Source organism: Ambystoma mexicanum, chromosome 1q, assembly GCF_040938575.1.
Source record: "Ambystoma mexicanum isolate Mex_15411 chromosome 1q, UKY_AmexF1_1, whole genome shotgun sequence".
Classification (NCBI taxonomy): Eukaryota; Metazoa; Chordata; class Amphibia; order Caudata; family Ambystomatidae; genus Ambystoma; species Ambystoma mexicanum.
In genome coordinates, this window is record NC_090922.1 from 664,116,112 (window position 1) to 664,142,852 (window position 26,741).

The 26,741-nt window shown below is 43.2% G+C and overlaps 1 protein-coding gene across 1 annotated transcript in view; it reads left to right on the forward strand.

The window, feature by feature from the left end:
* The window catches only part of LOC138534979 (dimethylaniline monooxygenase [N-oxide-forming] 2-like), a 564,743-nt gene extending 558,585 nt beyond the window's left edge, over positions 1-6,158 (forward strand). The window contains exon 8 of the mRNA XM_069641260.1: positions 3,556-6,158. Within this exon, the coding sequence (XP_069497361.1) occupies positions 3,556-3,931 (376 nt within the window). The 3' untranslated portion in view covers positions 3,932-6,158. The remainder of the gene's footprint in view (positions 1-3,555) is intronic.
* Positions 6,159-26,741: the final 20,583 nt, after the last annotated feature.

Genomic DNA, 26,741 nt, shown 5'->3' on the forward strand with positions numbered 1-26,741 from the left:
AGGACAGGGAAGAGCATGGCATTTTACATATATACTGCAACATACCACTGTGCAGGGGGGAACTGTTTTGAAGTGCTTTTGAGTCTGTAATGAAGGAGCATGCGAATCACTGCCCCCTACCTACATTTAAGCAGGCCAAACATCTTCCCCTGTCCACCTTCCCCTCCATATATTTGGTTAGTGCCGCTTCCCTCTTGTCCCTCCCCCACCTTACATCCTGGCCTCTCATACAAAAAAAGAAAAACAAATATAAAATCAAACAACACCAAAAAAAGTTCCTTTAGGAACCACCTTTCACAGTTAAAAAATAGAACTAAAGCAATATCTTATAGAGTCCATCTGCTTTACATTTTATTGTAAAGTAGTTAGACTCGGTAGGATTCTCAAACATTCCATTAGCATTTTCTTCTATGCTAATGGCAATAATAGACAATTGTATACTAGACAAAAAACAGAAACAATTTTCTGGCTGAAATTCTTTTCTCAAGCATACAGTAAGGATCATAATCCATGGACCTTCATGACTATCGTGGTCTCCGCAGTCCCCTTTCCAGGAAATGCATCATTGAATGTCCCGGATGGCACATGCACACCATCGCACAGGACAGCCCTTTTACCATTTTTACTTTTATGTTTGTAACACTCCCTAATTGCCTGCTTTTGAACAGTCACCCATCCATTCACCAATCACTTCCAAAATCTCTACATATAACGCTATCAACATATTAAACTTCCACACTCCCATTGCTACTTCACAATGTTCTGCAAATCTTTTGCATCTGCATTTCCCTTATTTATCCAAAGATGTTCCACACAGTGCTGCTATAAATGCACATATGCATTCTGCAGTGACAGAAGTGCATGAATGAAAGTGGGAGTAAGGATGGGCAAGTGCTAATGGGAGCACAGGATGGGAGTGCCAAGGGATGCCACGGTGGAAGGCCACTGGCTAACTGCTGGAGTGGAGGCGGCCCAAGGGTGGAGTGCACAGCCGCCAGGCAGAAGACCCACAGGGGCAGTGCTGAATGGGTGGGGTACTGGTGTCGACTGCTTATAGGGCCTGGAACCTGTGAGGATTATGACGGACTAGGCCATCTGTCTCACTGGCAGTACTATGAGTTAACAGGGAAGGGATAGAGGGAAAGAGGTAGAGAAAAGCTGAGTTTTCAGAGGTTTCCAAAATTTAAGGAATTCTGGCTTAACTTTGAAAGGGGCAAGGAAACTGTTCCAAAGAGAGGCGCCAGCTGAAGAGAAACCTCTGCCTCCTGCTCTCTATTTTGAGAAGCGTCTAACAAGCAGAGACTTAGAGTTAGAGGAGCAGAAGGCTCTATCAGAGGAGTATTCAGGGAGATAACGTTGGAGTTAGTGTGGTCCCAGACCCCAGAAAGCCATGTCGATGATACAGAGGATCTTGATTTTCATCCTTCAGCCACCAGGAGCCAATATAGCATTTTAGGGCTGCAGAGATACGTTCCTTGGGATTGAGTCCAAGGATAAGTCTTCCAGCCCTATTCTGGATTATCTGAAGGGGGTGTAGTGACCAAAGGTGGACGTTGATAAAAAGACTGGTGCAGTTGTCCAGCCTAGACAGGACCAGGCCTCTAGAGATGTTACGTTTCTGGGAGAAAGTGGGGAACGGTAGAATGCCTGTAAGGAGATGAAGCTGAAACTGGGCCTTCTTGACAAGACCTAAGATTTAAGTAATGAAGGATAGAGAGGAGTCAAAGATGACCACAAGAGTTTTGGCCTCACAGGATGGTGATGGTAGAATGCCCATGGAGGGCGGCCAGATGCTAGGAGGGAAACAGGGCACAGGTGTCCCAATAAGAAGGATCTCCATTTTACTGTCATTGAGACAGAGATTGTTAGCCACCCACAATGCCTGGTTGGTCGTTAGACAATTAGGGATGAAACACGGCCAGGAAAAAGTAGTAGAGGGAAGTGTCAAGGAAAGTTGTGTGTCATCAGCATAACTCTGAAATGAGGAGAGAAGAAGGAGATTAGGTGAGCCAGAGTGACAAGATACATATTGAAGAGCCACAGCAATAGGATACAACCCTAGAGGATGCTGCAGGTAGACAATGAGGAGGTGGAGGGGAAATGGCCCAGTGCAGCTAGCATGGGCAGTTAGTGAGCGAAATAAGTCAGCCAGTCCAGTGCGCAGTCCGTGATGCCAAAGGTATCATGTAGCCGTTTAATGAGGATAGAATGGTTGACCGTGTCAAAGGAAGAGCAAAGATCAAGGAGCACTATCCTCAATTGTACTACGATCACAAATACCATATACACTTGAATTATATCATTCCACCATATTAAAATACAGTAAACTCCCCCTATAGTATCTATAATTACTATATACATATTATTATACTCTGTGTGGCCAGTGGCCACAACCACCACAATATAATTAAATCATATATCAAGTAAATACAATACACCTTCAAATAACAGAACTCGCTCTGACCCCCATGCAATTGAAATGATGTCCGCGGACACCAATATTGACCGCGGACTCTGCAGCATCTACAAAACCTTGTTCACCTATAAAAGCACCTCCATGTTATCTGCATTCCACTCCCAAACTCTTTTCTCACCCTCTTGCAGCCCTCTAGCAGCCATCAAATAACCCCAAATGTGTTATCCAAAACGCTTGTTCACAACGCTGTCCATGGACTACCGCGGTGTCCACGGACAGGGCGGCACCAGCACCCACTGTTTTCACCTATAGAAATAGCTCCATATCATCTTTACCCCAAATATGTTTTCCAGATGTTTTCCCCACCACGCTATCTGCAGACAGCGGCGGCTGTCCGCGGATCGAACATTGCGACAGTTTCAAAAAATATGACGCACCTCGCTTTTTACCATCTAATCAGTGGGCGTGTCCGGTGTACGCGGACATCAAGCCACCCCCCCGATTGGTCCAGGGGGGTGACCGCAGACTGAATAGGGAAGCGAGTCCATGGATCAAACCCAGAAATACCTCATTTCTTTTTTCCTACATTTTGCCAATTTTTTGGGGTGTGAAAATCCCTCCAGCAGTAAGGGCTGTAGTCGTGAGCAAACAAAAATTCCATTCTGTCTATGAGGATATCCACAAATTTTGGGACTCCCCTGTAACTTTGCCCCCCCCCCCCTGCCCTTGATGAAACTGCACCAAACTTTGCAAAATCATTTTAAGGGGGCCCTATACTGCTAAATTAAGTGAAGATTCATCCATGGGGGGTGAAGTTAAAAGCAGCGCAAAAAGTGCTCTTACTATGAGTTGATCAACTTAATCATAACTACAGGGCTGCTAATGCAGGGCCTGTAATTAGGAGGCTGCTATAAGGAAAGCATTGAGAAATTGTAATCATCTAGATACATGGAAATAGAATCTGAAATGAGATGCTCAGGGTGCTTGGCACCTACGATCTTTAAAAAACTTACTTTGCTGCTAATATGCAACCATAAAACAATCTTAGAATTACCCCAGTGCGAACTGAGATGGAGACATGTTTTTGACTGTGCTTAAATCCAGCCGTTGTGTAATGTATGCCCTCTTCTTTGATTAAGGTATGGGAAGCTCCAGGAGAACGTTCTGAGGATTGAGTACATAGAGTACATCGACGAGATTGCCTCAGAGATTGGCGTCAAGCCCAACTTCTTCAGTTTCCTCCTGTTTGACCCTCGGCTGGCGCTTGAAATCGGCTTCGGTGCCTGCACACCACCACAGTTCCGCCTCATTGGTCCAGGAAAGTGGAATGGGGCCAGGGATGCGATTTTCACAAAGTGGGACCGGATATTTAAACCCATGAAGACGAGAGTGGTAAAAAACAAGGCCAGAAGATCACCACTCGCGTTCGCTCTTGGACTGTTCTGCCTCCTTGCTTTAGTTGCTTCTATGTTCCTGGTCACAGAAATGGCACAGATACCTACATCCATTTTATAAATGCAAATTTCCCCACGTTCTTAACACATTTTATATCATACTCTGGTGCATGAGCTTTTCCTTAAATGCACAAAAAAGGAAGAATGTGAGAATTGCTGTTATCTTTTACATTTGTAGTTCCAAAACCTACCGAGATTTGATGCATTTACTTATTATGCACTTATATCATTGACAGAATACATCCAGGCTCTCCAAGTAATTTTTTTTACCCTGTCATGTATCACTACATCGCCTAAACTATCTATGTTTCTCTGTCTTAAGTGAGCTAAACACTTCACCCCCCCAAAAAAACAAAAAGGCTCTGCTTTTAATAAATGGTGATGGCATGAAGTCTACAATATCGCAAAAGTAAAGAGTAGGGTGTTGTTTATACTCGTGTGATGGGTTCATCCGTAGGACGCAATTATTTTGGCCATCTTCAGGGTTTCACACTTTTATGGAGGGTGGAAGAGTAGGAGAATCCATCTTAGTTGGATAAGGCTTGTAAGTTCCATTTTCAGTTTGGGCCATTAGGTGGTGCTTCAACAATAAGCCAAACCTATTTCATTAGAGCACAGCTAGTTGCAAGATGGCATATGTGGAGGGACACGCAGCTCGTAGGTGTTGTTTCATTATAAATACCCACCCATTGACTGCCTAAGGCCATGCTAATCCCTATGGCCAGCCCCACCCACTGCCTGCCCCTCCCCTCCTAAAACACATCCTCCTGCAAACTCTTTGAGTCCACTCTATCATGTATTCACATCAAACTTAAGCCTGCCAGAGTTATTCCTAAGCAGTCTGCTGAGAGTTAATGGCTTAATTGTAGCAATACATGGCTAATGGTATAATGGAATGTCTTAACTTAGTGTGCCTTTTGCCACTTGATTATATGTTCCTTGCACTGAAGTCCTGTTAAAACAAGCACTGATAAAGCCAACAGTTGGGGCATAGGTTCAGGAATTAAATATGCATTTTCCAGCAATGCTATCACGTGTCCAGTTAATTAAACTATTTTCCAGCTGTTGCGATCTTATGGCCAGTTAGTATCAGAATATCAATGCTTAGAAGAAAATGCCTCTCACATGTCTAAACAAAATCCCAGACTGTTTGCTTTGCCAATGCGTGTTTAGTTAAAGCATGTGACCCACTTTAGTCTTCTCTCCCGACTTTGGGGCGCATTTGAAAACGGGTGGAGCAGTGAGATAAGTGTGAAAACGAGTCACAACGGGCTGTTGCCAGTCTTTAAACCTGTCCTGCTCCAGGGCATCTTCGATTTTATTTGCAGGCTGAATGGGCGATGGAAAGGGATATGCATTTCTTCCTCCTCTTTCTCAATCTGCCTGCAGAAGCACCTTATTTTACTCTTGCATTGCATTTTCATGCAGGCGTAAAACAAGTAGCGTTCCTATGGAATCTGCCAAAAATCAGCACCTGCTAAAAGAAGGCACAATCCATTGTAAATACAGTTTGCAAAGCCTGATTTCCAGGCAGAAGTGACATCTTTTCCCAAATGGAGAGTAAAATAAAAGAGTAAAGACGATTGTCCCTGGTTTTACTCTTTCATTTTGCTTCCGTGTAATAATGTCCCCGCAAAAATATCTCCTGACAAAAAAAGTCGCCGTTTTTTGCGAAGACATTAATACATTGAACATGCGGGGGACACCCCCGCAACTCCCAAATGTATTATTTTTTTTACAAGGGGAGCAGGGATATCCCCTCAACCCTTCCCCATACATAATGTCACCATATATAATGTCACCAATGTCTTTTCCTGGAGACATTATTATTATTATTACCCGATACCTTCATTTTCTGATCAGCTCTATGAATGTGGAAAACTGCATTTAAGGGACCCAACAGTATGTAAGTGATAACGTTGGCAGTCCCCTGTTTGCAATTACCCCTCTTTGTAAAACGAGCCCCCTAATGTTTAAGTGAAAGGGAGCATTTTACTTTTAAAAATCATCGTGCATAATTCAATGCCAGAATGCAGATGTATGACAGCATGAAATACGAAGACTATCATGAGAAAAAGAGGGGTTGGAAAGGAGGGGTTGGAAAGGAGGGGTTGGAAGAAGACACACAGATGCTAATTTTGTTTAAAATCGTGCAATTGCTTTAATTCAAACTATTCTATGTGATGTTTTGGTCCATCAGGCGCCCCTAACAAAATCTGGCAGGAGTGTCCCTCAAGCAAGTCAGTGTGATTTTCCTCCCATTCAAATAAAGCACTTGTTCAACTCACTGGGGATCACGTCATTTGAGTGTTAAATTAAACTTGTTTTTAGAAAAAGATTGAAAATCTGTCCCCTAATTCTCATTTGTAACACACTCAAACTTTTGAGAAGTTTGACTCGGACCCATCTGGGCCGGGAGGATAGCTCAGGGGCAGCGCAGTTGTCTTGGAAACAAAACAATGCGAATGCGGAGCAGCACCTGGTCCCGCGCTTAGAGGCTGGACTCGCGCATGAAGCGCAATATCAATTTTTTTTTATTTTGCATGTGATTCAGATTTTACGTGAATACGCTTGACAAGGTATCATATGACACTGTAAATACTTTGTTAGTCGCAATGTGCTTAGGGGTTGCATTGGTTGATGAAAACTGGGTCCTACTCACCAAAGGCGATATACAAGGTAAATGCAGGTACCTGCAACGTGTTCAGTGTTCGGGGTATCCACAAGCAGCAGAGAGCACAAAGTCCCCAGTGACCAGGTTTAACTCAACAAAATGGCCTTTCCATGTTACACGTGTCCGAGTTTATTTTCTCCATGTTCTAGGGTAGGATTTGGGCACCCTTAATAGGCAAACTTTGCTCCTTTAATTTTCTTTTGCCCACTGAATGGCAGTGGTGATCATGAAACCAAGGCAACACTCCTAAAACGGTATAGGAGAAGAAAAGATACATGGTCACACATTATCACTTTGAATATAACAGATATGTGTTGTTTTAAATGATTTACATCGAGTTGGGTCATTTACATTTCACATGCATTAATGCAGGTGGAGCTATACCCAGATAATCCCAATTATTTAGGAAGAAGCATTCATGCACCTGGTCAAATGAAAGGCTGCACAAATATGACACTAAATAGTGTGGTTTAGGAACCCCTGGCTTAGTTCCACTGCATCACAGTGTTCGCCCCACCTTGATCAGGGTCGCTTGGAATTGAGTTGTCAGTGGGTCCATGAGTGAGGGGGACATTCCTAATGGTCTTCAGGACCCTTGCAGAGTCGCAGGTGTTTGTTGATGCCAGGGTACAATGCAGTCACGTCAAGCAAATTGGGACCACAGTCCTATGTGTAACTTGTACTGGCAGTGGTATGAGTGGTGTCCCAACATATAACTACATACTCAGATGTATCCTGGAGTGGTTTGGACACAAAGGCAAGTGAGCTTGGTGAACAATGCTTGGTTGACAAGTTCTATGAGCCTAGGGCTGCCCTTGCTGCGTCTATGCTTAAAATGTCTTGTGCAGCACCAGGTCACCGACTCTAGCTCCGGGTCACTAACTCTGTCAACTGCAAGGCATCTAGCTTTTCACCGGCCTTTCTCCCAGAAACTAGGTAGCATACTTGACCTGGGATGGAAAGATTCAGTGGGAACAATGGTCACTGCTTGCACCGTATCTGGTCACACTGAAATGCAGGAAGTGAGTTGTGGTCCTAGTCAAACTCTCGAGGTTGAAAGGCTGATTCCCAAAGTCACTGGGCAGACGACTTGAAGGTTCTTTACAGAATTCTTTTGCAGGGGTTCTTCACTCTGTTTTAAGTTACTGTCTTTGTTTTGAGCACAAACATTCACAAACAGTTCGATATCTCAGGAGCAATCTTTATGGAGAATTGGCTTGCGTTAAGGACCCCAATTAGAAGTTTACATCTCCACTAACATTCTGGGGCCACCCAATGACCATTGTAACCACATTCAACTTCGGCAGGCCTTTCATGGAAAACATTTTAATTTGGATTCAGCTCAACCGTTAGATCCTAGACAATTTGGTGGGATCTGTGTGGGGCCTCTCCATGTGGCATGTTGGGCCTTGCGTGCCGAAAGACTTTAATGTGAAAACTTTTTTTTTTTTCACAGACAGTTTGCACATTAGTTAAATTCTGCTCTGGCTGTGCCTTAGAGCGGAAATGGTCCTGTTGATCAATTGCAATGCTGATTAGCGTGGGGGCTCCTATCCTTTCACTCTCACACTATGAGGGTTATCCTGATGTGCCTTTGGACGTGGGGTGGGTGCTCCTCTTTGCCTCACAGCAGGAGTGTTGTCCCTTTTGGAGTCGTGTGCGCTCACCCCTTTACCTCTTTATTTGGAGTATTTAGAGCGTTAGGGCTGATTCATCATATGAAGAAGTGGGGTGAATTCTCCCCTGAGCCTCACCACAAGGAGGGCTGATTAACCTTGCATGGGGTGAACTTTCCCCCGGTGCTCTTCTCCTGGGAATTTGCTGTACATTCATCCTGGCCCTCTTCAGAGGCAGCTACACCGCATGGGTGGTGAGGGGGAGGGGTAAATGCCACACAATATACCTTGAATGGTGCTGTGATGCAGAGCTGCTTGTGGAAGCTGAATGGTGATATTTGGTGATGACCTTTGGGGCTGTGTGTCTTGTTCACTGCCCCCTCACACAGTGCTGGTTGCACACCGAGGCCACTTTCAAGCTTGTTGCCAAATGTACAGCTCTGGTAATAGACACATGTTCCAGGAACCTCAGGCTCTCCGTACTCGTTGTTTTATTGTGGTTTTGATGGGCGCAGATGACAGGTTGTTGATATCGAGCACAGCGCATTGGGGAAGAGAGACACACCAGGCAGACCATCGTTTCTCCACGTCCCTGTTACCGACTCTCATGGAACATTCACCCAGGCCACACTCAGCCTTCCACTCAGTTCTCTGCAGACCTGTCATACAATGCTATCACTTGTCATTCACAGGACTCATCACCTCCCTTCTGTCCACGCATACATTTGTGTTTTGTAATTGTGGTGTATGTTAGACATTTTTTTATGGAATTTCTCTTTTAAGACCATAGACGTTGCAAAGGTTTCATGTTTGTGTTGTACTCCTTCATTTTACGTTATTTACATAACATGTGCCCCTTATTCGATGCATATTTCATATATCACAATATGCGTACATAATATTATGTGCCAGGTTATGTGGAGTGGTAAAACCTTTATATTCTTGCTTGTTTGAGAAATGTACAGGTCACCTGAGGCTCAAAAGGTGAGCTGCTTATTTCAGGGGGGCTGTGCGGTAGTAGAATGCAGGCTCTTGCCAAACTAGTGTGGTATCCTGTTAGTGTGGGGAGTGCACTCTTGACACTAATGTACGGCAGGCTCCCACCAGCAAGTAAGTGCTGTAAGTTCATTTCAAAGTGAAATAATAAAAACATAAAAGCATTTCTATCACTGTTTAGGGAATGGAAATATAGGAATGCAAGTGTGACAACAGTGGTATCACTTAAAAAGAAAATACACATGACCTTGCGTATCTCCTTGCGCCTGTTCAACGCAGGCGCATTTTTTATTTTTTTTATTTTTGCACATTTCAATGCACCTCCCATTTTTGGAATGTTGATGTGTATTGAAAATGCCCCCTTATTTGCACAAATGCAGAATCGTGTTGGAAAAGACCTTACGCATGTTTTCATGCACACTGATCACTTACAGATACACCTATGTACATAGGGCACACTTTTTTAGGTGCAATTGATGAGATGTGCTCATGGTAAAAATACTTGGCAGATTCGGGCCTGTGAGATCTTATTTAAGGTTATGTTTTGTGCAAGAGACATTATTTGCAGAATTTTGTTAAACGTAGGCAAACCTCAGTATGTATTACATCTATGTACATATGCTTTTTGGTAATGCATGTCGTACATTTTTTAATGCTGTTTGTACCCTTCAACATAGGGCATACTATCCTGTTCCTAAACAGCTAACAGTTTTGATGGATTCGATTACACCTTTCTATATATTATTGAATGCCATCTTAGCCACAGGTGGTACAAGGTGCAACACATAGTGTACTGCACAGACGTGCAGGAGCTTAAGATGTATTTTAAGATGTTTTTCGTAGGTATTACCTAGAAGTCCTAGAATTTCTCCTAATCCTTTGTCGTATGTCAAAACTATTCATGTGCCAAATGCACCATCTCATATATGTGCAACAAACAACTAACACTGTTTCAGATTCACACCTTCTGAAAACACGACTCAATCATGCTAGTCAAAAAAATAAACTCAATCTTTTTCATAACTTAATAGCTATACTTTCTCTCATTATAGTCATATATCCATGGAAACAAATGATAAACTCGGAGCTGATAATTAAAAAAAAATAGTGTTAAAAAATAAATGTTCCCTTTGGGCATTTCCATTGGGACTTTCTAAAAGGTGTAATAGGTATGATGGTATGATTGCTTGCATTTCACTTTGTTGCCTCAAGGTGGAAGTGTTAGTGCACTTTCGTGCATGCTGATGTTTTACTGTTGGTTTCTCAGTGTCATTATTCCTGTTTACTTCACAGGAAGGTGTGACAATCACAAGTTTCTTTACCTATTTAATTTCTGGGGAAAAAGTCATACAATGAAGCAGAAGCTATGCCAACTTCTGACAATAACAAGTTTCCTTAACTATTTCATTGCTGGAAAAAAGTCATACAGTAAAACACATTTCTGTAACCATTTCATTGATGGGAAGAAGTCATACAGTGAAGCTGCCAGCTTCTGATAATCACAAGTTTATTTAACTATGTCATTGCTGGGAAAAAAGTAATATATTGCAGCAGAAGGTGTGCCAGCTTCTGACAATCACAAGGTTCTTTAACTATTTCATTGCTGGATATAATTGATACAATATAGCAGAAGTTGTACGAGCTTCTGGAAATAACAAGTTTCTTTAACTATCCCATTTCTGGCAAAAAAAAAAAAAGTTCTACAATGAAGCAGAAGCTGTGCCTTTTTCTGGCAATCACCATTTTCTTATTTCATTGCTGCAAAAAAGTCATACAATGAAGCACTTGCAATTTACTAAATATCAAGTTACATACTTGGTAAATGTGATTAATTGTGCCTTCATTGACATGCTTAACTGTTTAAGGATGTTGAATGACTATTATGTTTGTAGTTAAATGTATCACTTGGCATGCTCAAATGACTAACCCTTTACCTAGTATGTTGCTGAAGGGCCTCCAAGAGCATTTGTTCATGCATAGCTATTCATTTTACATATTTCAACTTGAACAGTAGGCAAGCACATGTTGCACATTATGGTTTAACGATATTGCATGACTATTCTGTTTAAAATTAAATACATTTTGCATGTTTCTCATTGAAACATGAACAGTGATGTTATTATACGAAAGATTAGGCATAAATGAAGGTAATCATCCCCAGTAACACTTTCATGTTTGTAACATATCTGGTGGTGTTGCTAATAGATCAGTTCAAGGCAACCGCACTGAACAAAAAAATCCCAGAAACTAGTAAGGGACATAAAAGAGTTCAAATAAAGACAGTATTTCCCTATTTGGCAGACAATTGGTTAGACAATAGGAACAAGATAGGAACAGAACCACAATATTTCCTGCCAAGATCCTGCAGGCAGTGAGTCCATTCTCAGGACACTCGAGCTCAGATTCTGCAGAGGATGATCCTATGCAATACAGCGAGTACAATCGAACACCAAATAGGGCACAGCACAGGCCTTTTTTAGGCAGAGGGGACCCCAGAGGGCAACAATGGGAGCCCCACCGAAAGGGAAATATTGGAACCCGGGCCCGACAACATTCGGTCCACACAGACGCAGGACAAGATGGTAGACCCTAATTTATAAATCCGAGTTTTTAATCTGTCCAATATAACACTAACACAGGATGCGATCTCAATATTATCGAAAGGTCTCTCATTTGACCCCACTAACCGAACAAACTGACATACAGCAGTCAGAAATTAGAAATTTCTTCACAATTAGACTTAAAGTTTTTTTTTAAACCATCAAGACTCCATTGACCCCAAAGACACGGGCCTCTTCCCCAAATCTACAGTTACCCCAGTGGCGAGCCAGATGCCCATGGTGGTGGTCACATTCTGGAGATGTGCCTTTAAAGAAATTCAAGACCTAAGAACCCAGAAAGAAATGGTCAGACACAATCTTAGCAACCAAGAAAGACATACACTCAAGGGTCTAAGCTCAAATCAAGAGCACGTAATAAAGACAGCAGATAAAGGCGGAGGGATTGTGGTCCAAGCCAGAGATCTGTATTTGACAATGGTGACAGTGCTTTTAGATCGGAGCGAAAACGATTTCCCCCTTGAAAGGAACCTAGACACAGTAATAAAACAGACAATACTGGACAGTACAGAACTGGGCAGGGAGAGAGAATGGATAACACAACAGGAATTTGATTTCCTGAATAACCCTGAACCTTGCTTTTCTATGCCATTCCAAAAATACCCAAGTAATCCAAAAGGATATCCAATCGTTTCAAGGTGGGGTTCAATATTGGAACCAGTTAATACATTCATAGACTATTTCCTGAAACCAGTGAGCTCTCTAGAACAGTCCTACCTATGGGACATCATGGCAACCATTGTGTGCTTCGAGGAAGAACAATTGGTCCCATTGCAGAAAATGCTATTAACCATGGATATATAACAGCATTCCACAAGATTTAGCCCTGGAATGTGTTCAAAGTCAGTTTAACTTATATGACCTACAGCAAAGGGTAGCAACAGAGTTTATAGTAGATCTGCTAGACGCAGCACTTATGAAAAGCTTCTTCAAATTGGATGATCCATTTAATCAGTAGGTTAATGGAACAGCAATGGAGGCCACATTTACCCGTTTTACCATAACGTACATGGCATGCTTTGAAGAGAAGACACATATTTTCTCCACTACCAACCCCTACATACAAAAGATTCACAAATGAAAGCACTTCTTAGATGACATTATTCTCATCTGGAGAAGTAACAGGGAGTGCTTGGACCAATTCATAATCTGGTTTAATGATCAGGATCCCCAATTTAAGTTTACGGTGAACACGAGTGACCATGAGATCCATTTCTTGGACCTCTGTATTGGTAATGACAATGGAAAGTTGAAATGCACACTGTTCAAGAAGCCCACGGACAGGAATACATTGCTGCAGTATGAAAGTTTTCATCCACTTACCCTCAAACATAATCTCCCTTATGGTCAATTTCTGAGGGTACGTCGTAACTGTGTATCCCTCAACGACTGCCAGCTGCATGCAGGGGCCTGTCTGACAGATTAAAATCTAGAGGCTACTCTAAAAAAATGACTCAGTTAGTGGAGAAAAAGAGCAAGATTTACTCCACGTGAGGTACTCTTGACACCCAAGGAAAGACCCGTACAACAGGGTCACCAAAGAATGACATGTGCTACCACCCATTTTCAAAATACACCTCAGATAGGATAAGCCATCAAAGAATTCTGGCCTCTGGTAAAATTAGCTCTCCCAGATGAACCGCTTTCAGGAATAGCACTAAAAAGGTCCAAAAACCTTAAGGAACATCGTACACATGCCCAATTCCAGAAGCAATCCACTAAAACCTCACTATGGAACCTGAGACAGATCATGGGACATCATCCATGTGGCACTTACGCAGTGTGCAGATTCACAGGAAAAATCAACACTTTCACAGTGGAGGGCAGACCATGGACATTGAAACAATTCACCAACTGCAAAACACCTAATGTAGTTTACTCTATAAAGTGTCCTTGTGGTATGAAATATATTGGCCAAACATTGAGACCGGTACACAAGAGAATAAGAGAGCACTGCTCCCATATAAGATGCAAGACACGGACAGCACCACTGGTATCACACTATTTAACCCTCCAGCATACACTCAATGACATGGTCTGGTGGATTATAGATACAGTGAACAATTCTGCCAACAGCACAAGGGCACTCCTACACAAGCAGTCCTGGGGGGTCCACAAATTGGGCACACATCTAACAGGATTAAACAAGGAATTAGCTTTCTCAAGATTATTCAGACATTTTGGAGCATAAGGCACTTATACATTAATTCCGATCATCTGAGGCTATGCCCATCCAACTCCCTGAACTGAACCTAAAATACTGTATGACCACCACCTACCTCAGTGACCTGTTAGGTGTTCCCATGTAAGAGTCCTATGATAGTAGGGTATGAATGCAATCCCACACTGCCACATCCTACTGCAGGGAAATGTTATTTCATGATTAAGGCACAAATAAATGCAAGCTACGTGATTCACCCTGGAGCCACTCTTCCGGCAGGACGATCATACAGCAATGCTTTTCTGACACACAGTAGCTATGTCAACCTAGGTTACCACATTGAAGGTCACTTTGGGTGCGCAGCAATAACATTGCACCAACTAGTAATTGAACATCTATGTTACAGGCACACTTGGGTACAATCGTAAGTTAGACTTAACTAGACATGTAGATGTGAATCACCGGCGTAACAGAACTGAAAACTCACACTGCTGAGATGTGTGGATGTCCTCATCTGTGCTAGCATATTTCAAATAACTTGGGCCCAAACGGTATTCCTACAACACTGGACCTTCAGGGCCACACTTGCTGCAAACCATATGCCTTTCCAACTTTGGTAGTGGCACCAAATAATTTTGATTCCAATGACAAAACTGTGCTGGTTACCTAGCAACGGGACGCAAAGTATCTGTTACGCATGCATAATGCCAACATTGCCAATGGCAATATGGCAGTACCGGGTAATTAAAAAAAAAGATGCATGCACACCACAGTGGTGCTTGCCAGTTTAAGCCGATGCCGGCCCCCCAAGGATGCGCTCACGCCTACAGCCCTTAATACAGTACGTTTAAACATGGGCATCACAAAATGGAGAGTGGGGGACACTTTAAACAGCCTGCAGTACTTATAGACAGGATATTCACTAAATCTCTTCACATTTTCAGATGAAGTGCAAGCAAATTACATCACAAAGGGAACGCTAGTAAACACAAAGAAGACAAAAGAAAAAACATACATTGGACTCCGCCCTGAGGATCCAGAGAGAATCAGGTACAATAATTTCTAGGGGTAACTAGGACCATGCTCTTACATGAGATTCATACATATTATGGATCCAATGCACCAGCCCCTACAGTGTATGTGTGTATTTATATATATATATATATATATATATATATATATATATATATATATATATATATATATTATATATATATTCACTACAAAAAAAACTTTGGTGAGGGGACATTATGGTTAAGTTGCCCTACGAAAAACCTGTGCACTTCACTAAAAAAAGAAAATGTTCACCCTCCCCATTGTGGTTCAAATTAAAAACGAAAAACCCCTGAAATTCGCCAGTTATGGCAGACTGAGCCCCCTTACTTGCCATCACCACTGTGCACTGCTAACATTAACAACCAGAACATGAAGGCTGTCCTCTCAAATGTCACTGATGGCATCACTGACGACATCACATGTTTAGCCGCTTTGTTTTCGTTGCCTGCTATATATATATGTACATTCAGTAAAAAAACTTTGTTAAAGGGATGTTATACTTCACAGTGAAACCAAAAAACACTGCACATTCCCCCATTATGGTAAGCTAAGCAACCATAACTGCCCGCACCACTGTGCACTGCTAACACTAACACCCAGGACAAGAGAGATGACATCACAAACAGAAGCTGTACCGTTGATTAGTTATGTATATTACGACACTTGTTAAATATGAAAAGACTATCACATGCACAACACAAAGCTTTTCAGTCGTTGTCAATGCCCTTTACATACATGTGTTGTACATGTACTCATTTTTTTCTATAAAACTGTGCGTAAAAAAAACAAAGGAGTAGTGTACTTGCGTTGATATAAAATGCCAAACAAACTCTATGATGGGAAGCGCAATGACATCAGAAATACTGGATGCAACACCATTACCACTCACCTTTTGACACATCATTTTGTAAATGACACAGGTCGAAAGGTGTGAAGATATGTGTATTGGGAGGGTGTAACCATATATTATTGTACAAACATTTCTGTGCATAGGGCATCTGGGTGACAGAAATTGGGCTAACGGTGGCAGAAATTGGCCTGATGGCACTAATGCATATGAGATGGGCCTGACCCTCCCGTAGCCAATGCAAGTGGTATGGAGTACCTTTCTCCATAACGTTCCTTGGCAGCTTAAGCAATTGCCTCCATATGGACGTACGTGCCATGATGTAGCACCTACAAAAGAACACATTACGACCTGCAACGTAGCATACCACATTGTGAAAATAGAGAGTAAATTTGTAAAGAAAACACAAACATTTCAAAATGTGTCCAGTAGTTTTATTTCACAAAAAACGGATTGAAATCATCGCCCTATGCAATTAGTAAAGTAGTTTTGTTTCGCAATGAACTGTGTGAAAAGATGGCACTATTCACTTTTCCATAGAAGTATTAAGTTTGTCTCTTTGGTCAACAATGAGAATGTTAAAAGTCACGTTGTTTTTTTCCACACACAGAAAGTAAGCGTTGCCACCACAGTAGTCGTTTTCCTCCTAAATTGATGTGCAAGACGACGTCAACCGCTGTGATCTACACCACCATAAAGGATGGAACGTTACTTCTTATAGCGACAGCAGCGTAGGGACACAGAGGGCCCACACGATCATCCCAGTGAATTATGACGCTCAGACAGCCGGTTATGAACAGTTGCATTTGACGGTTAAAGGAGCCGTCACTGGGCATCTGTAATCCGTGACAATCACAATAGGGAAGGAAGTATCTGATGAGGAAATTGGAATTAAAAGATGTATGAATACGCAACCTTTGGATAAACCACAGCTGTAATAAATACTATTTTCAGTAAAAAATGTATTCAATAGGAGGAAATGTAGTGGGACCCTAAGGACGGCGACAATGTGCAATGTACATAATTGGAAAAATAAATCGAACGGCAGAGAAAGCTGGAACGTCGTTATTAATAATACAATTTTTGTTTGGAAGTGGCTGCACGTGGAAGGGGAAATGAAACGTGTATCAGTGCACAACCTGTGCACAAAACTAAATTGCAACACATACCTTTTTTATTAAATATTATTTTAATTTGGGGAAATGTAGTGGCACCCTACAAACGGCGACAATGTGCAATGTCCATAATATGAAATAAATTGCAACGGCACATAAAACTTGTAAATCATTAGGGAAAATATATGTTTTTTTTTTACAAACTAAAACATAATGTCAATTCAGTATATAGGCGGCAAAAATGCACTTACATGATGTGGAGCACCTCCATTGAGTTTGCTGTAGTCAGACACAAGTGTATGTGGAAGACTGCCTGTTCAGGAACTAATTTCTCATGGTCGGTGCAAACATTTTTGAAGCATAACCTTATCAAACGATATGTTTTTCAAACTGTTACTCCTTACAGTCTTTCTACTCTTTCCCTGTACCACAAGGTTAAAAAACAAGGGACCATTATGGGTGTCGACAAATATGCAGCCGTACTGAGCTCGTATTGAAAGAGAAAATGCAGTGGCCTTCACTCCGAATGCAAATACATTCTCATTTTGCAACAACATATCAGTGTCTATTCATGAGAGCCGCTACTGCCGTACATGTGCACAAGGGCTGTGTGTAGGAAATAGTGCAGGTGGCTGTCTGAGATTTCAAACAGTAGGACACCAGCCTGATCGCAGTAATTCTGTTTATGTATTGTGAAATGGACGCAGTAAATTCATTTTGTACAATGAGTAGCAAGTTGCACTGTACCGTATGACAGTGCTAACAAGAATACTTCAATGTTTGACTTTCTACTACCACGTCTCATTAACGCTCACCTTTCAAAACAGTGTTCCATAAGTGTTATAAGTGCATTGGTGGCTTCTTCATTTAGGTATGTTAGCGCCGATGTTCGCGTTCAACAGAAAACGAAGTAAACATGGCGGACGTATCGAAAGATTACGACGCACTTCACGCTGTGCCACAACCAATCGGTGAAAACGTAACATGGTTGCGGGCAGCATGCCATGGAATAGCCAATTGCAATCTTCTCCACTGAGCGAACAGGGAAGTGTGACCGCTGAGCAGACATAGATATCACTAATTTTTAGAGACATACTTTTTGATCGTTTTTAAGGGAACTACTGGATGGATTGTCACAAAATTTGCAAAAGCACGCTTCGCGCCCAAGCCCTGCCACTGCCTCAAATTTGGTGCAAATCCATCCAGCGGTTTGGCCTGTAGCCATGCGCAAAGTTTTCCCCCATTCAGTCTATGGGGGAAAAAAATGTTTTGAGACCCCCCATATAACTTTGCCCCCCCTGGACAAAACATCAGAAAATGTATTATTCAGAGTGGCCCATATACTTTATTTCCAAAGTGTGGTGAGGATTCGTCCATGGGGAGCGAAGTTATAAGCCGCCCAAAAAAGTGCTCTGCCTATGGAAACAGCAACTTAACCATAACTACACGGCCACTACCGTGACCGTGTAATATGTATATGTATATATATATATGTGTATATATATATATATATATATATATATATATATATATATATTCAGTGAAAAAACTTTGTTAAAGGGACGTATGGTTACAAGTAAAACCGAAAAACCCCTGAAATTTGCCATTCATGGAAAGCTAAGCAACCATAACTCGCGCCACCACCGTGCACTGCTAAGAATGACACCCATGACATCAATGATGACATCACAAATATGAGTGATGACATTCCTTGCATAGACAGAAATCAGCACCACCTGCAGCACCTCCATCCACCAGTGCAACAACATCACCAACTGCAATGAAGCCTCTACTTCAGCAGCGGCGTCAACTGAAGAGACTCCCTGTTTTGCTGACACCTGATCTTTCCAAGTCATATGTCGAAAATGCTTTGAATGGGTAGCCCAGGGAGGTGACAAATTTAATGACTGGCAGAGGTTAATCGCTGAACACCAGATTACCTGCTATCGATAATTTTCTTTTTAAGTGGCAATTTCCCCCCTTTATTTCAACAAAAAAATCAAAACAAACATATATAACACGGGCCGCGTTAGCGGGCGTGTAGATATGGTTAAATTACTAATCCCATAGGAAGACCACTTCTTCGGCAGCTTATAACTTCGCTCCCATTGGAGGAATCTACACCAAACTTTGCAAAAACACATTTTTTTTCTCCATAGACTGAATGGACAAAAACTTTGTGCATGGCTACAGCCCAAATGGCTGGACGGATTTGCACCAAATTTGCGGTAGGAGAAGGGGCTTGGTTCAGAAATAATTCTTTTGTGTGTTCAGTGGAAATCCAAGCAGTACATTTGTTGCGAATAACAGAAATGTATGTCTCTAAAAATTAGTGATATCTGGCTCCGCTCCGCAGACCCATTTCCCTGTTTGCTCCGCAGGTAGAAGTGTCTTTGGCTTGCAGTACGGCGTGCTGTCGGAGAACTTTGGACAAGGCCGGTGGTTGGCTGGAGGAAAGCGTACTGTGCGTCAACATTTTTTGCAAACGCTGGCATGGTGTATCCGAGGACAGTGCGGAAGGGTGTGGGAAATATACCATACGCCATGTGTTGCCGGCAAGAAGGAATGGAAACGGTGGGGGAGTGAGAAGTGGTTCATGTGGCATTTGTAATTAGGTGGAAGAAGACAGAGGTGTGCCTGCAGTATTCGTGCGTAATGTGCCAATTTGTGGGTACCTCGACAGGCGACTACCTTGTGTGGTGAATAGAGGTAGCTTTCGTAACAGCCTGATAGCTTGTGCAGTGACCTGTTTGCGGCGACCTCTTTCCATGGTGAGTGTTGGCAGGGGAATTTCAGAAGGGGAGTAAATTGCACATGACATAGGTTGGGTGGAAGTGCGGGTGGCTGTGCTATGTGGGTGGATTGCAGTAGTTGGGCATATGGGGGTATGCATGGTTGCATTACTTTGCCGTGGGTGTGTTGAAGGACTAGACTATTGGTTGCATGGCCGAAGGCCGTAGGCCAAAGGCCATGCACTCAAGAGCCTAGGGCTTGAGCACAACCACCGCAGCAATTAATGTTTGACTCTGCATCAGGTAGAGGCTGGTGATTGCATAGTGTGGTGTGTGCAGATTGGTTGGAGTAGGGCCAATGTTGTGAACATTATGTGGTTAGGGTGGCAGTGACACAATACTGTGAATGGAAGTGGGTAAGACCCTAGTATGTGAATGAAAGTGCATAGGGGTGCCAAAGACAGTGTTTTGTTTGTAGATTATGCAAACTGTTGCATTATTTGCTGCATAGTTCCATTGTGGTGTGCAGGTTGGATAGGAGTGCTGATGGCAGTGGTGTGTATGTGGATTGTGGTAGTTGGTGACATTGTGACATGCATGGTGGCATTATGTTGCGGAGGGCATGTTCAAGGCCTAGACTATTGGGTGCATGGCCAAAACCGCAGGCCATGCACTGAAGAGCCTAGGGCTTGAGCACACCCACAGCAGTAATGCATTTGTGACTGTGCATCAGTTAGAGGTTGGTGACCTGTAAAGAATGGTTGTGGAGCACATTTCAGAGGCCATAGAGCAGCAGAAGTAAGCTGCCATGCGTGTATGTTTGGTTTCGTAGGTGAGGTCATTGGTAGAAGATGGTACTGTTTTTGATGTGTGGTTGGAGATTGTGCAGTGAAGTGTCATGCAGTGTGGGCAATGGGTGCAGTGCTTCCATACTGTCAGTATGGAAGAGGGTATGGCTGAAGTGCAGCTGATATGTGCTTGGATAGTGTGCTGTGTGCAGATTGGTTGGAGTACGGGCAATGGTGTGAACATTTTGTGGTTAGGTTGGCAGTGACACAATACTTTGTGAATGGAAGTAGGAAAGACCATAGTATGTGAATGAAAGTGCATAGGGGTGCCAGGGACAGTGTTATGTTTGTAGATTATGGTAACTGTTGCATTTTTCTCTGTAGAGTTCCATTGCAGTGCAGTGGTTGGGTAGGAGTGCTGGTGGCAGTGATGCGTATGTGGATTGTGGTAGTTGGTGACATGCTGACATGCATGGTTACATTACGTTGCAGTGAATGTGTGCAAGGAGCACACCCATTGCAGCAATGCAGTTTTGACAGTGCATCAGTCACAGGGTGCTGATCTGTGGAGAATGGTTGTGGAGCACATTGTAGGTGTGCTACAGCAGCAGACGTGAGTTAAAAGCACTGTGTGTTGTTCACTCCATGTGGTGATAGTTGGAATATGCTACAGTATTTGATGTACAGCTGGAGATGGTGTAGTGAGAAGTTGTGCAGTGTGGTCACAGGGTGCAGTGTTTGTATACTGTGAGTATAGAAGAGGGTATGGGTGAATTGCAGCTTGTATGTGCTTGGTTACTCTGCTCTGTGCAGATTTTCCGAAGTAGGCCCAATGTTGTGAAGATGTTGTGGTAAGGTTGCAGTGACACAATACTTTGTGAATGGCAGTGGGTAGGGGTGGATTTTGCTAATTGTGACATGGTTTCATGGATGGCTGTGTTATGGTGTGGGGGAGTTAGGTACGTATGTTACTTTTGTGGATAACATTAGCTGCCCACATGGTCGGATGTATTGATCTATAGTGTTGTGCTGGGTGTGGCGAAGGGCTAGACTGTTGTGTGCATGGACAAAGGTGTGCTGGGTGCCGCTCAGGATCTTTGTGGATGTTGAAATCATGGATTTTTTTTAGCAGAGGTTTCTGGTGGAGGTGCTTTGGAAGCAAATGCGAAGTGCGCTGACAGTGCTGGAAAAATGCCAGTGCAAAGGGAAAAAGTATTGTGTCTGATTTACTGGGTGTGGACCTCGCTGTAGCTGGAAAGCACATGTGCAACATCCTTCCATTATGAGTATAGTGGGCATGGAAATGGAACTATGGGAATTAGGCAATCAGGTGTTTAGGGTGCGGTTGACGGGAAGGGGTGGTAGCATTATTTCCCAATACTGTGTTGTGAGGTTAGTAGAGATGGAGAGACGCACAGTGCTTATCGTCAGTGATATCTTTGTGCGCCATCTGCACAGGTGTTGTGTGCAAAGAGGCGTTGCTGGTAATTTCGAGTTGGAAGGAGTGGACCTTTCTGGGGCTGTCAGTATGACTGCAGTTTCGGCGGGATGGTTCGCCTTTGCTAATATTTGTCCTCTGTCACGAACGTTGATTTTGTCTACATTTGGGTTACATGTCATGTGGACATTTAATCCGTCACCTCAAGGGGTTGCTGAAAGTAGTGATGCGTATTCTTCCTTCTGCCAAGGTCGTTTTCTCATGCATAACACCAAGAGGAGTGTGGGACCATGCCGGTGTAATTTGTCCCCAGCCAGAGGTCGGAAGGTGTGTTATGAATGCATGTGTGAATTTATGCAGACTGCTGGGATGTTCTCCACCCACTATGAGATCATGAGGTCGCAAAACATGCAGTGGTTTCGTAGAAATGGCATTTATTTGAACATCATTGGCAATGCCATTTTCTAACAGAAACACATATAAAGATAAAAAAGAAAAAAGTTGCTTGCAAGCACATAAAACATTTAAAAAAAAAAAAAAAACTTTCCACAACCACGATGGAAGACCCAATCTCCTACCCTGCTTGAAATGTCTTCCCCCGGCCCCTCCGACCCCCACTCTTCACTATCATGAAAAGTTAGCGGATTCCGCCGTACATTCAAGATTACACATGCCACATCCTGGGTGGGCATGTGATGTATGTGGATGGAGAAATCGTGTATCCTTTTGGCAGAACTTTATAGTGGACGTGCGTTGGAATGGCATGACACTTGTAGTGTGAATGTGTAACAGTACATTTGAAGTGCTGTACAGGAGTGACAGTATGGGATGATGGCGGCTTGGATGTGATTGGTGGATGTGTGTGTCACTATTCAATAGTAGCCAATGAGGTAGTGGTGGAGCAACAGTAGTGGAAAGGGAAGAAGGACTACTCCTGCTTTGCTGGGGCGCGGCCCTCGCTGTATTTCGGGAAGCTCACATGCCACATTCTGCTCTTCTCACCATGCTGTCCAATGGAAATGGGACTGTGGGAATTGTCCAATCAAGAGCGGCAACATTTTTTTCCATTACTCTGTGCAGTGAGGGTGGCAGGCAGAGATGGACTGACGCACTGTTTTGGTAGTTGGTGATGAGTTTGTGGAAGATCTGCTCGAGTATGCCTTCGAAAAAGGCTTTCATTGTGATTTCGATTTGGAGACAGTGGGCGCTTTGTGCTGCTGTGGCGATGTGCGCAATTTAGGTGGTCTACTTGCTGAAAGTCGATGAGTGACCACTTTTGCAACTGTGTATGCTGTGGTCGTGCAAAATGAAGCATTGCATTTGGGTTCCATGGCTTGATCCCGTGTGTACCGTCAACTCAAGAAGTTGATAAAAGCAGTGAAGCACATTTTTCCCACTGCCAAGGTGCTTTTCTCATGTATACCACCACGAATAGTGTAGGACTATTCCAATAATTGTTGTTGTCAGCCAGAGGTTGGAAGGGGTTTAATCAACTGAAAAATGTGTGACTTCTTGGGTGCTGCTGGGATTTTCTCCTGTAAGAACGACAACATTGGTTCTTGATATATACACCTTTTCAAAGCTAATGGAATTTCTTTGACCACTGGTGGCAATGATATTTTGTTTTCCAATATAAAGGCTGCACTGAAGACCCTACTGTAAGCTCAAATACAAAACACAAAAATACTTTAAAACATTGCAAAAAATTGTGTTTCTAGGAAGCAACTTTTCAGAGCCTCCACTGCTGACGAGGTCCTCTACCCTGGTTGAAATGTATTCCCCGACACCTGCGTGCGGACACCCCAAAAAGTCAGCAGACATCGCAAGAGTTGCAGGGTTGCACGTGTGACCTATTCCCCTTTTGCAGATGGCGGCCATAGAATTGGGCCTTTGGAGGACACGGGATTGGTCAATAAGGTTTCTGGTGGTGGACTGCACGCACAGACCGTTGGGCACAGTGTATTTGTCGAGCGAAATGCAAAGGGTGCGCTTTTGGCTGTGTGTTGCACAAGCCACAGCGTATGCTTTGTGGGGGAGTTTTAAATACATTGATTGACAGTGAATGGAAAACAGTGTGCAGTGGGAGCTCACTGTGGATTGTTTCATGTAGATTTGTAGTCGTATGCAGTACCTACAATGAAGTGACTGATTTTGGTTTGTTTGTGTGAGACTTTGGTGATGCGCCATCACAACGATATCATTGTTGTTCATTGTAGAGGTAAAATTGCACAATATGTAACGTGATTTTCAGTGCTGTTTGCGCTGAAGGAGGCACTTGGCCGGGTCATGCGTCCGATCTCCTGCATATTTTTTTCTCCCATTACACAGGCACCCATGTCGCCGTGTAATTTTTCATTTGGTCCAGAAATGGGGAAAGCACGGTAGATTGTGTAGAAGTCTATTTGTTTGTTTTTTACGACTTGTGCCAATGTCATACTTTACCAATGGGAATCTAACGTTTCACAGCACGAAGAATTTTCCCCTCAAATAGCGTGCATTTAGGATTTTGACACTCCCTATACAAATTGCCTTGCTGCCCTTTTTAGAAGTATAGGAAGAATGTTTGTGGTAGGTGTTGCACACTGCAGCTCTTGAAAACACACTGCAACACGTAAAACAATCTCTTTCAACAGCGAGCCATTTCTATTCAATTCAACGGCAGTGTTTTCCACAGCACCACGGCTCCTTTTATTTAGCGCTCAATCTGTTCAGGGTATACGATGCGCGGTGCCCTGCCTCCCTTCATTGCCACTTCCATTGTTAAACTCTGAAAGGAGCTTTCTTTACTTAACTTTTTTCCTTTTCCAGTTCATTTCTATTTCTTTGGATCTGTAACACACGCCACCGAAGGAACGAAAGGCAAGGGCCAGTACGGAAGGGCCAGCACCTGCAGGGATACCCTAGGGCACGTGCAGAAAGAGGGAAATGTTGGGTGGCCCTCACTTAAATAGCCGCCAGTCATTGTCATGCTCCCGGACCGACTCTTCCTAAGCACTTCAAAGTAGCTTCCCTCTGTAGAGCACTGCTTTGCAGTTTTGCAGTAGATGCACAGTATAATGCCCTTTGGCAGGTAAGGATAATTAGCGCAGCATATGCTGTACAAGGGTGTTTTAAAGCTCTGTTGCCATACAGGAGTGTCCCTGTTGTAGGCTGCAGCCTATGTGGAGAATGCTGTACATGAAATTAACCTACTGCATTTTTGGCAGGGTAGTGCCTTGCCCACTGGTACCTTATGCTTGCATTGCTTTTCTCATCACATGCAGTACGGACAGTTCAGGGTCCGCCATTAGCCGTAGGACTAGCATGCACAGAGATGAATGAATTGTGCCATACAAGAATGCTTACAACAAGGAGAAACGCAACTTCAATACATGCAGGAGCATTATAATTATTAAGCGTGACCCATGCGGCTACAGTACTGTTCTAACCACCCGTGATATTATTTGTTCTCCGAAGAATCTGCTGTTTGCTTACTTCTCTTTACATGCACAACTGTGTTAGTGACCAAGCCGCACCTGCTTTACCATTTTGCAGACTCACTACAAACTGTCACACCTGCAGTTAAATGTTATCTCCAACTCTATGACCCACAGGCGAACCCTTGACACTCTCCGGCACAGTGCAGAGACGGTGTGTCCGTTTCACGGGTCATGGAAAGGCAAGCAGCACATCAATCAAATTATTGTGACATTTAGCATGCCCACCGTACACTTGAGGTTGCTGTTCCTTGTTTTCCAGTGGGCCTCATACAGGCAGGGGTGGTACATTGAGAGAGAGAGAGAGAGAGAGAGAGAGAGAGAGAGAAAGAGACTTTAATTTCTTGTAGCCCATGCTCTAATAGTAATGCATGTCTTTTGGCACATTACACATAATATGATATGATATGATATATGATATGATATGCAAAAATAATGTGGGCATAGGGCTATTTATGTTGAGGTAGTTTGGTCATCCTAAGTCAGTTTGTTTTGTGTGGTGCTACTTGGGGCTTTGCAAACATCCGAAAGATATATCCAGTACCTCAGCCCTTTTACTTTTACTGGCAGAAAGGTAGAGAACACAACTCATAGGGTCTGTGGAATCTTGGCGTGTTCCACTTCCGGACAAAGCTCCTGACGTAGATCCACTCCCCCGGAACAAGGGGTTGGGTTGGGGAAGTGTCAGTCAAGGTGGCAGTAGTTGTTTCTCTGTTTTCAGTGTAGGGGGTTGCAATTTGTTTTGAAATGCATCTTATCGCATGTGTGAGCTGTGTGAGATATTGCTTGAATTCCTCTCCTAAGATAGTAGCAGATCTGTGGCCATCAGATGCCCTCTTCACTGGTGACAGTGGCATTTGCATGTGTCGACTAGTCACTATTTCATGGGGGACAGATGGTGGCACCTTTCTGGGCTGTGTGCGCAATTGGAATAGTGCCAGGGCTAAGCAATACACCCAATTTTTCTTGAGAGTGTTGCACAATTTGGACAGTCTACTTTTGAGGAGGTAGTTTATTTTCTCCACCAGTTCGTTCACTTGTGGGTGGTAAATGGAACACATTTTGTGTTTGATTCTCAACAATGTTGTCACCTCCTTGACCAGTTAATTGAAGAAGTGAGTCCCATTGTATGATCGCAGGACATCACACACTCCCCATTGGGGGAACACTTCCCTAACAAGGAATTTTGCAGCACATTTTGCATCAGGGTGGGCAATAGGCCCTGCTTCCACCCATCAAGAAAATTGACACACCAACCCAATGAGATATCTTGCTCTGTTACATCTATCTCCCATGTCTGCGTTATCAATGTGCAGATCACAGTGTCACACCAGTGCTAAATTCTTGTCAGGTA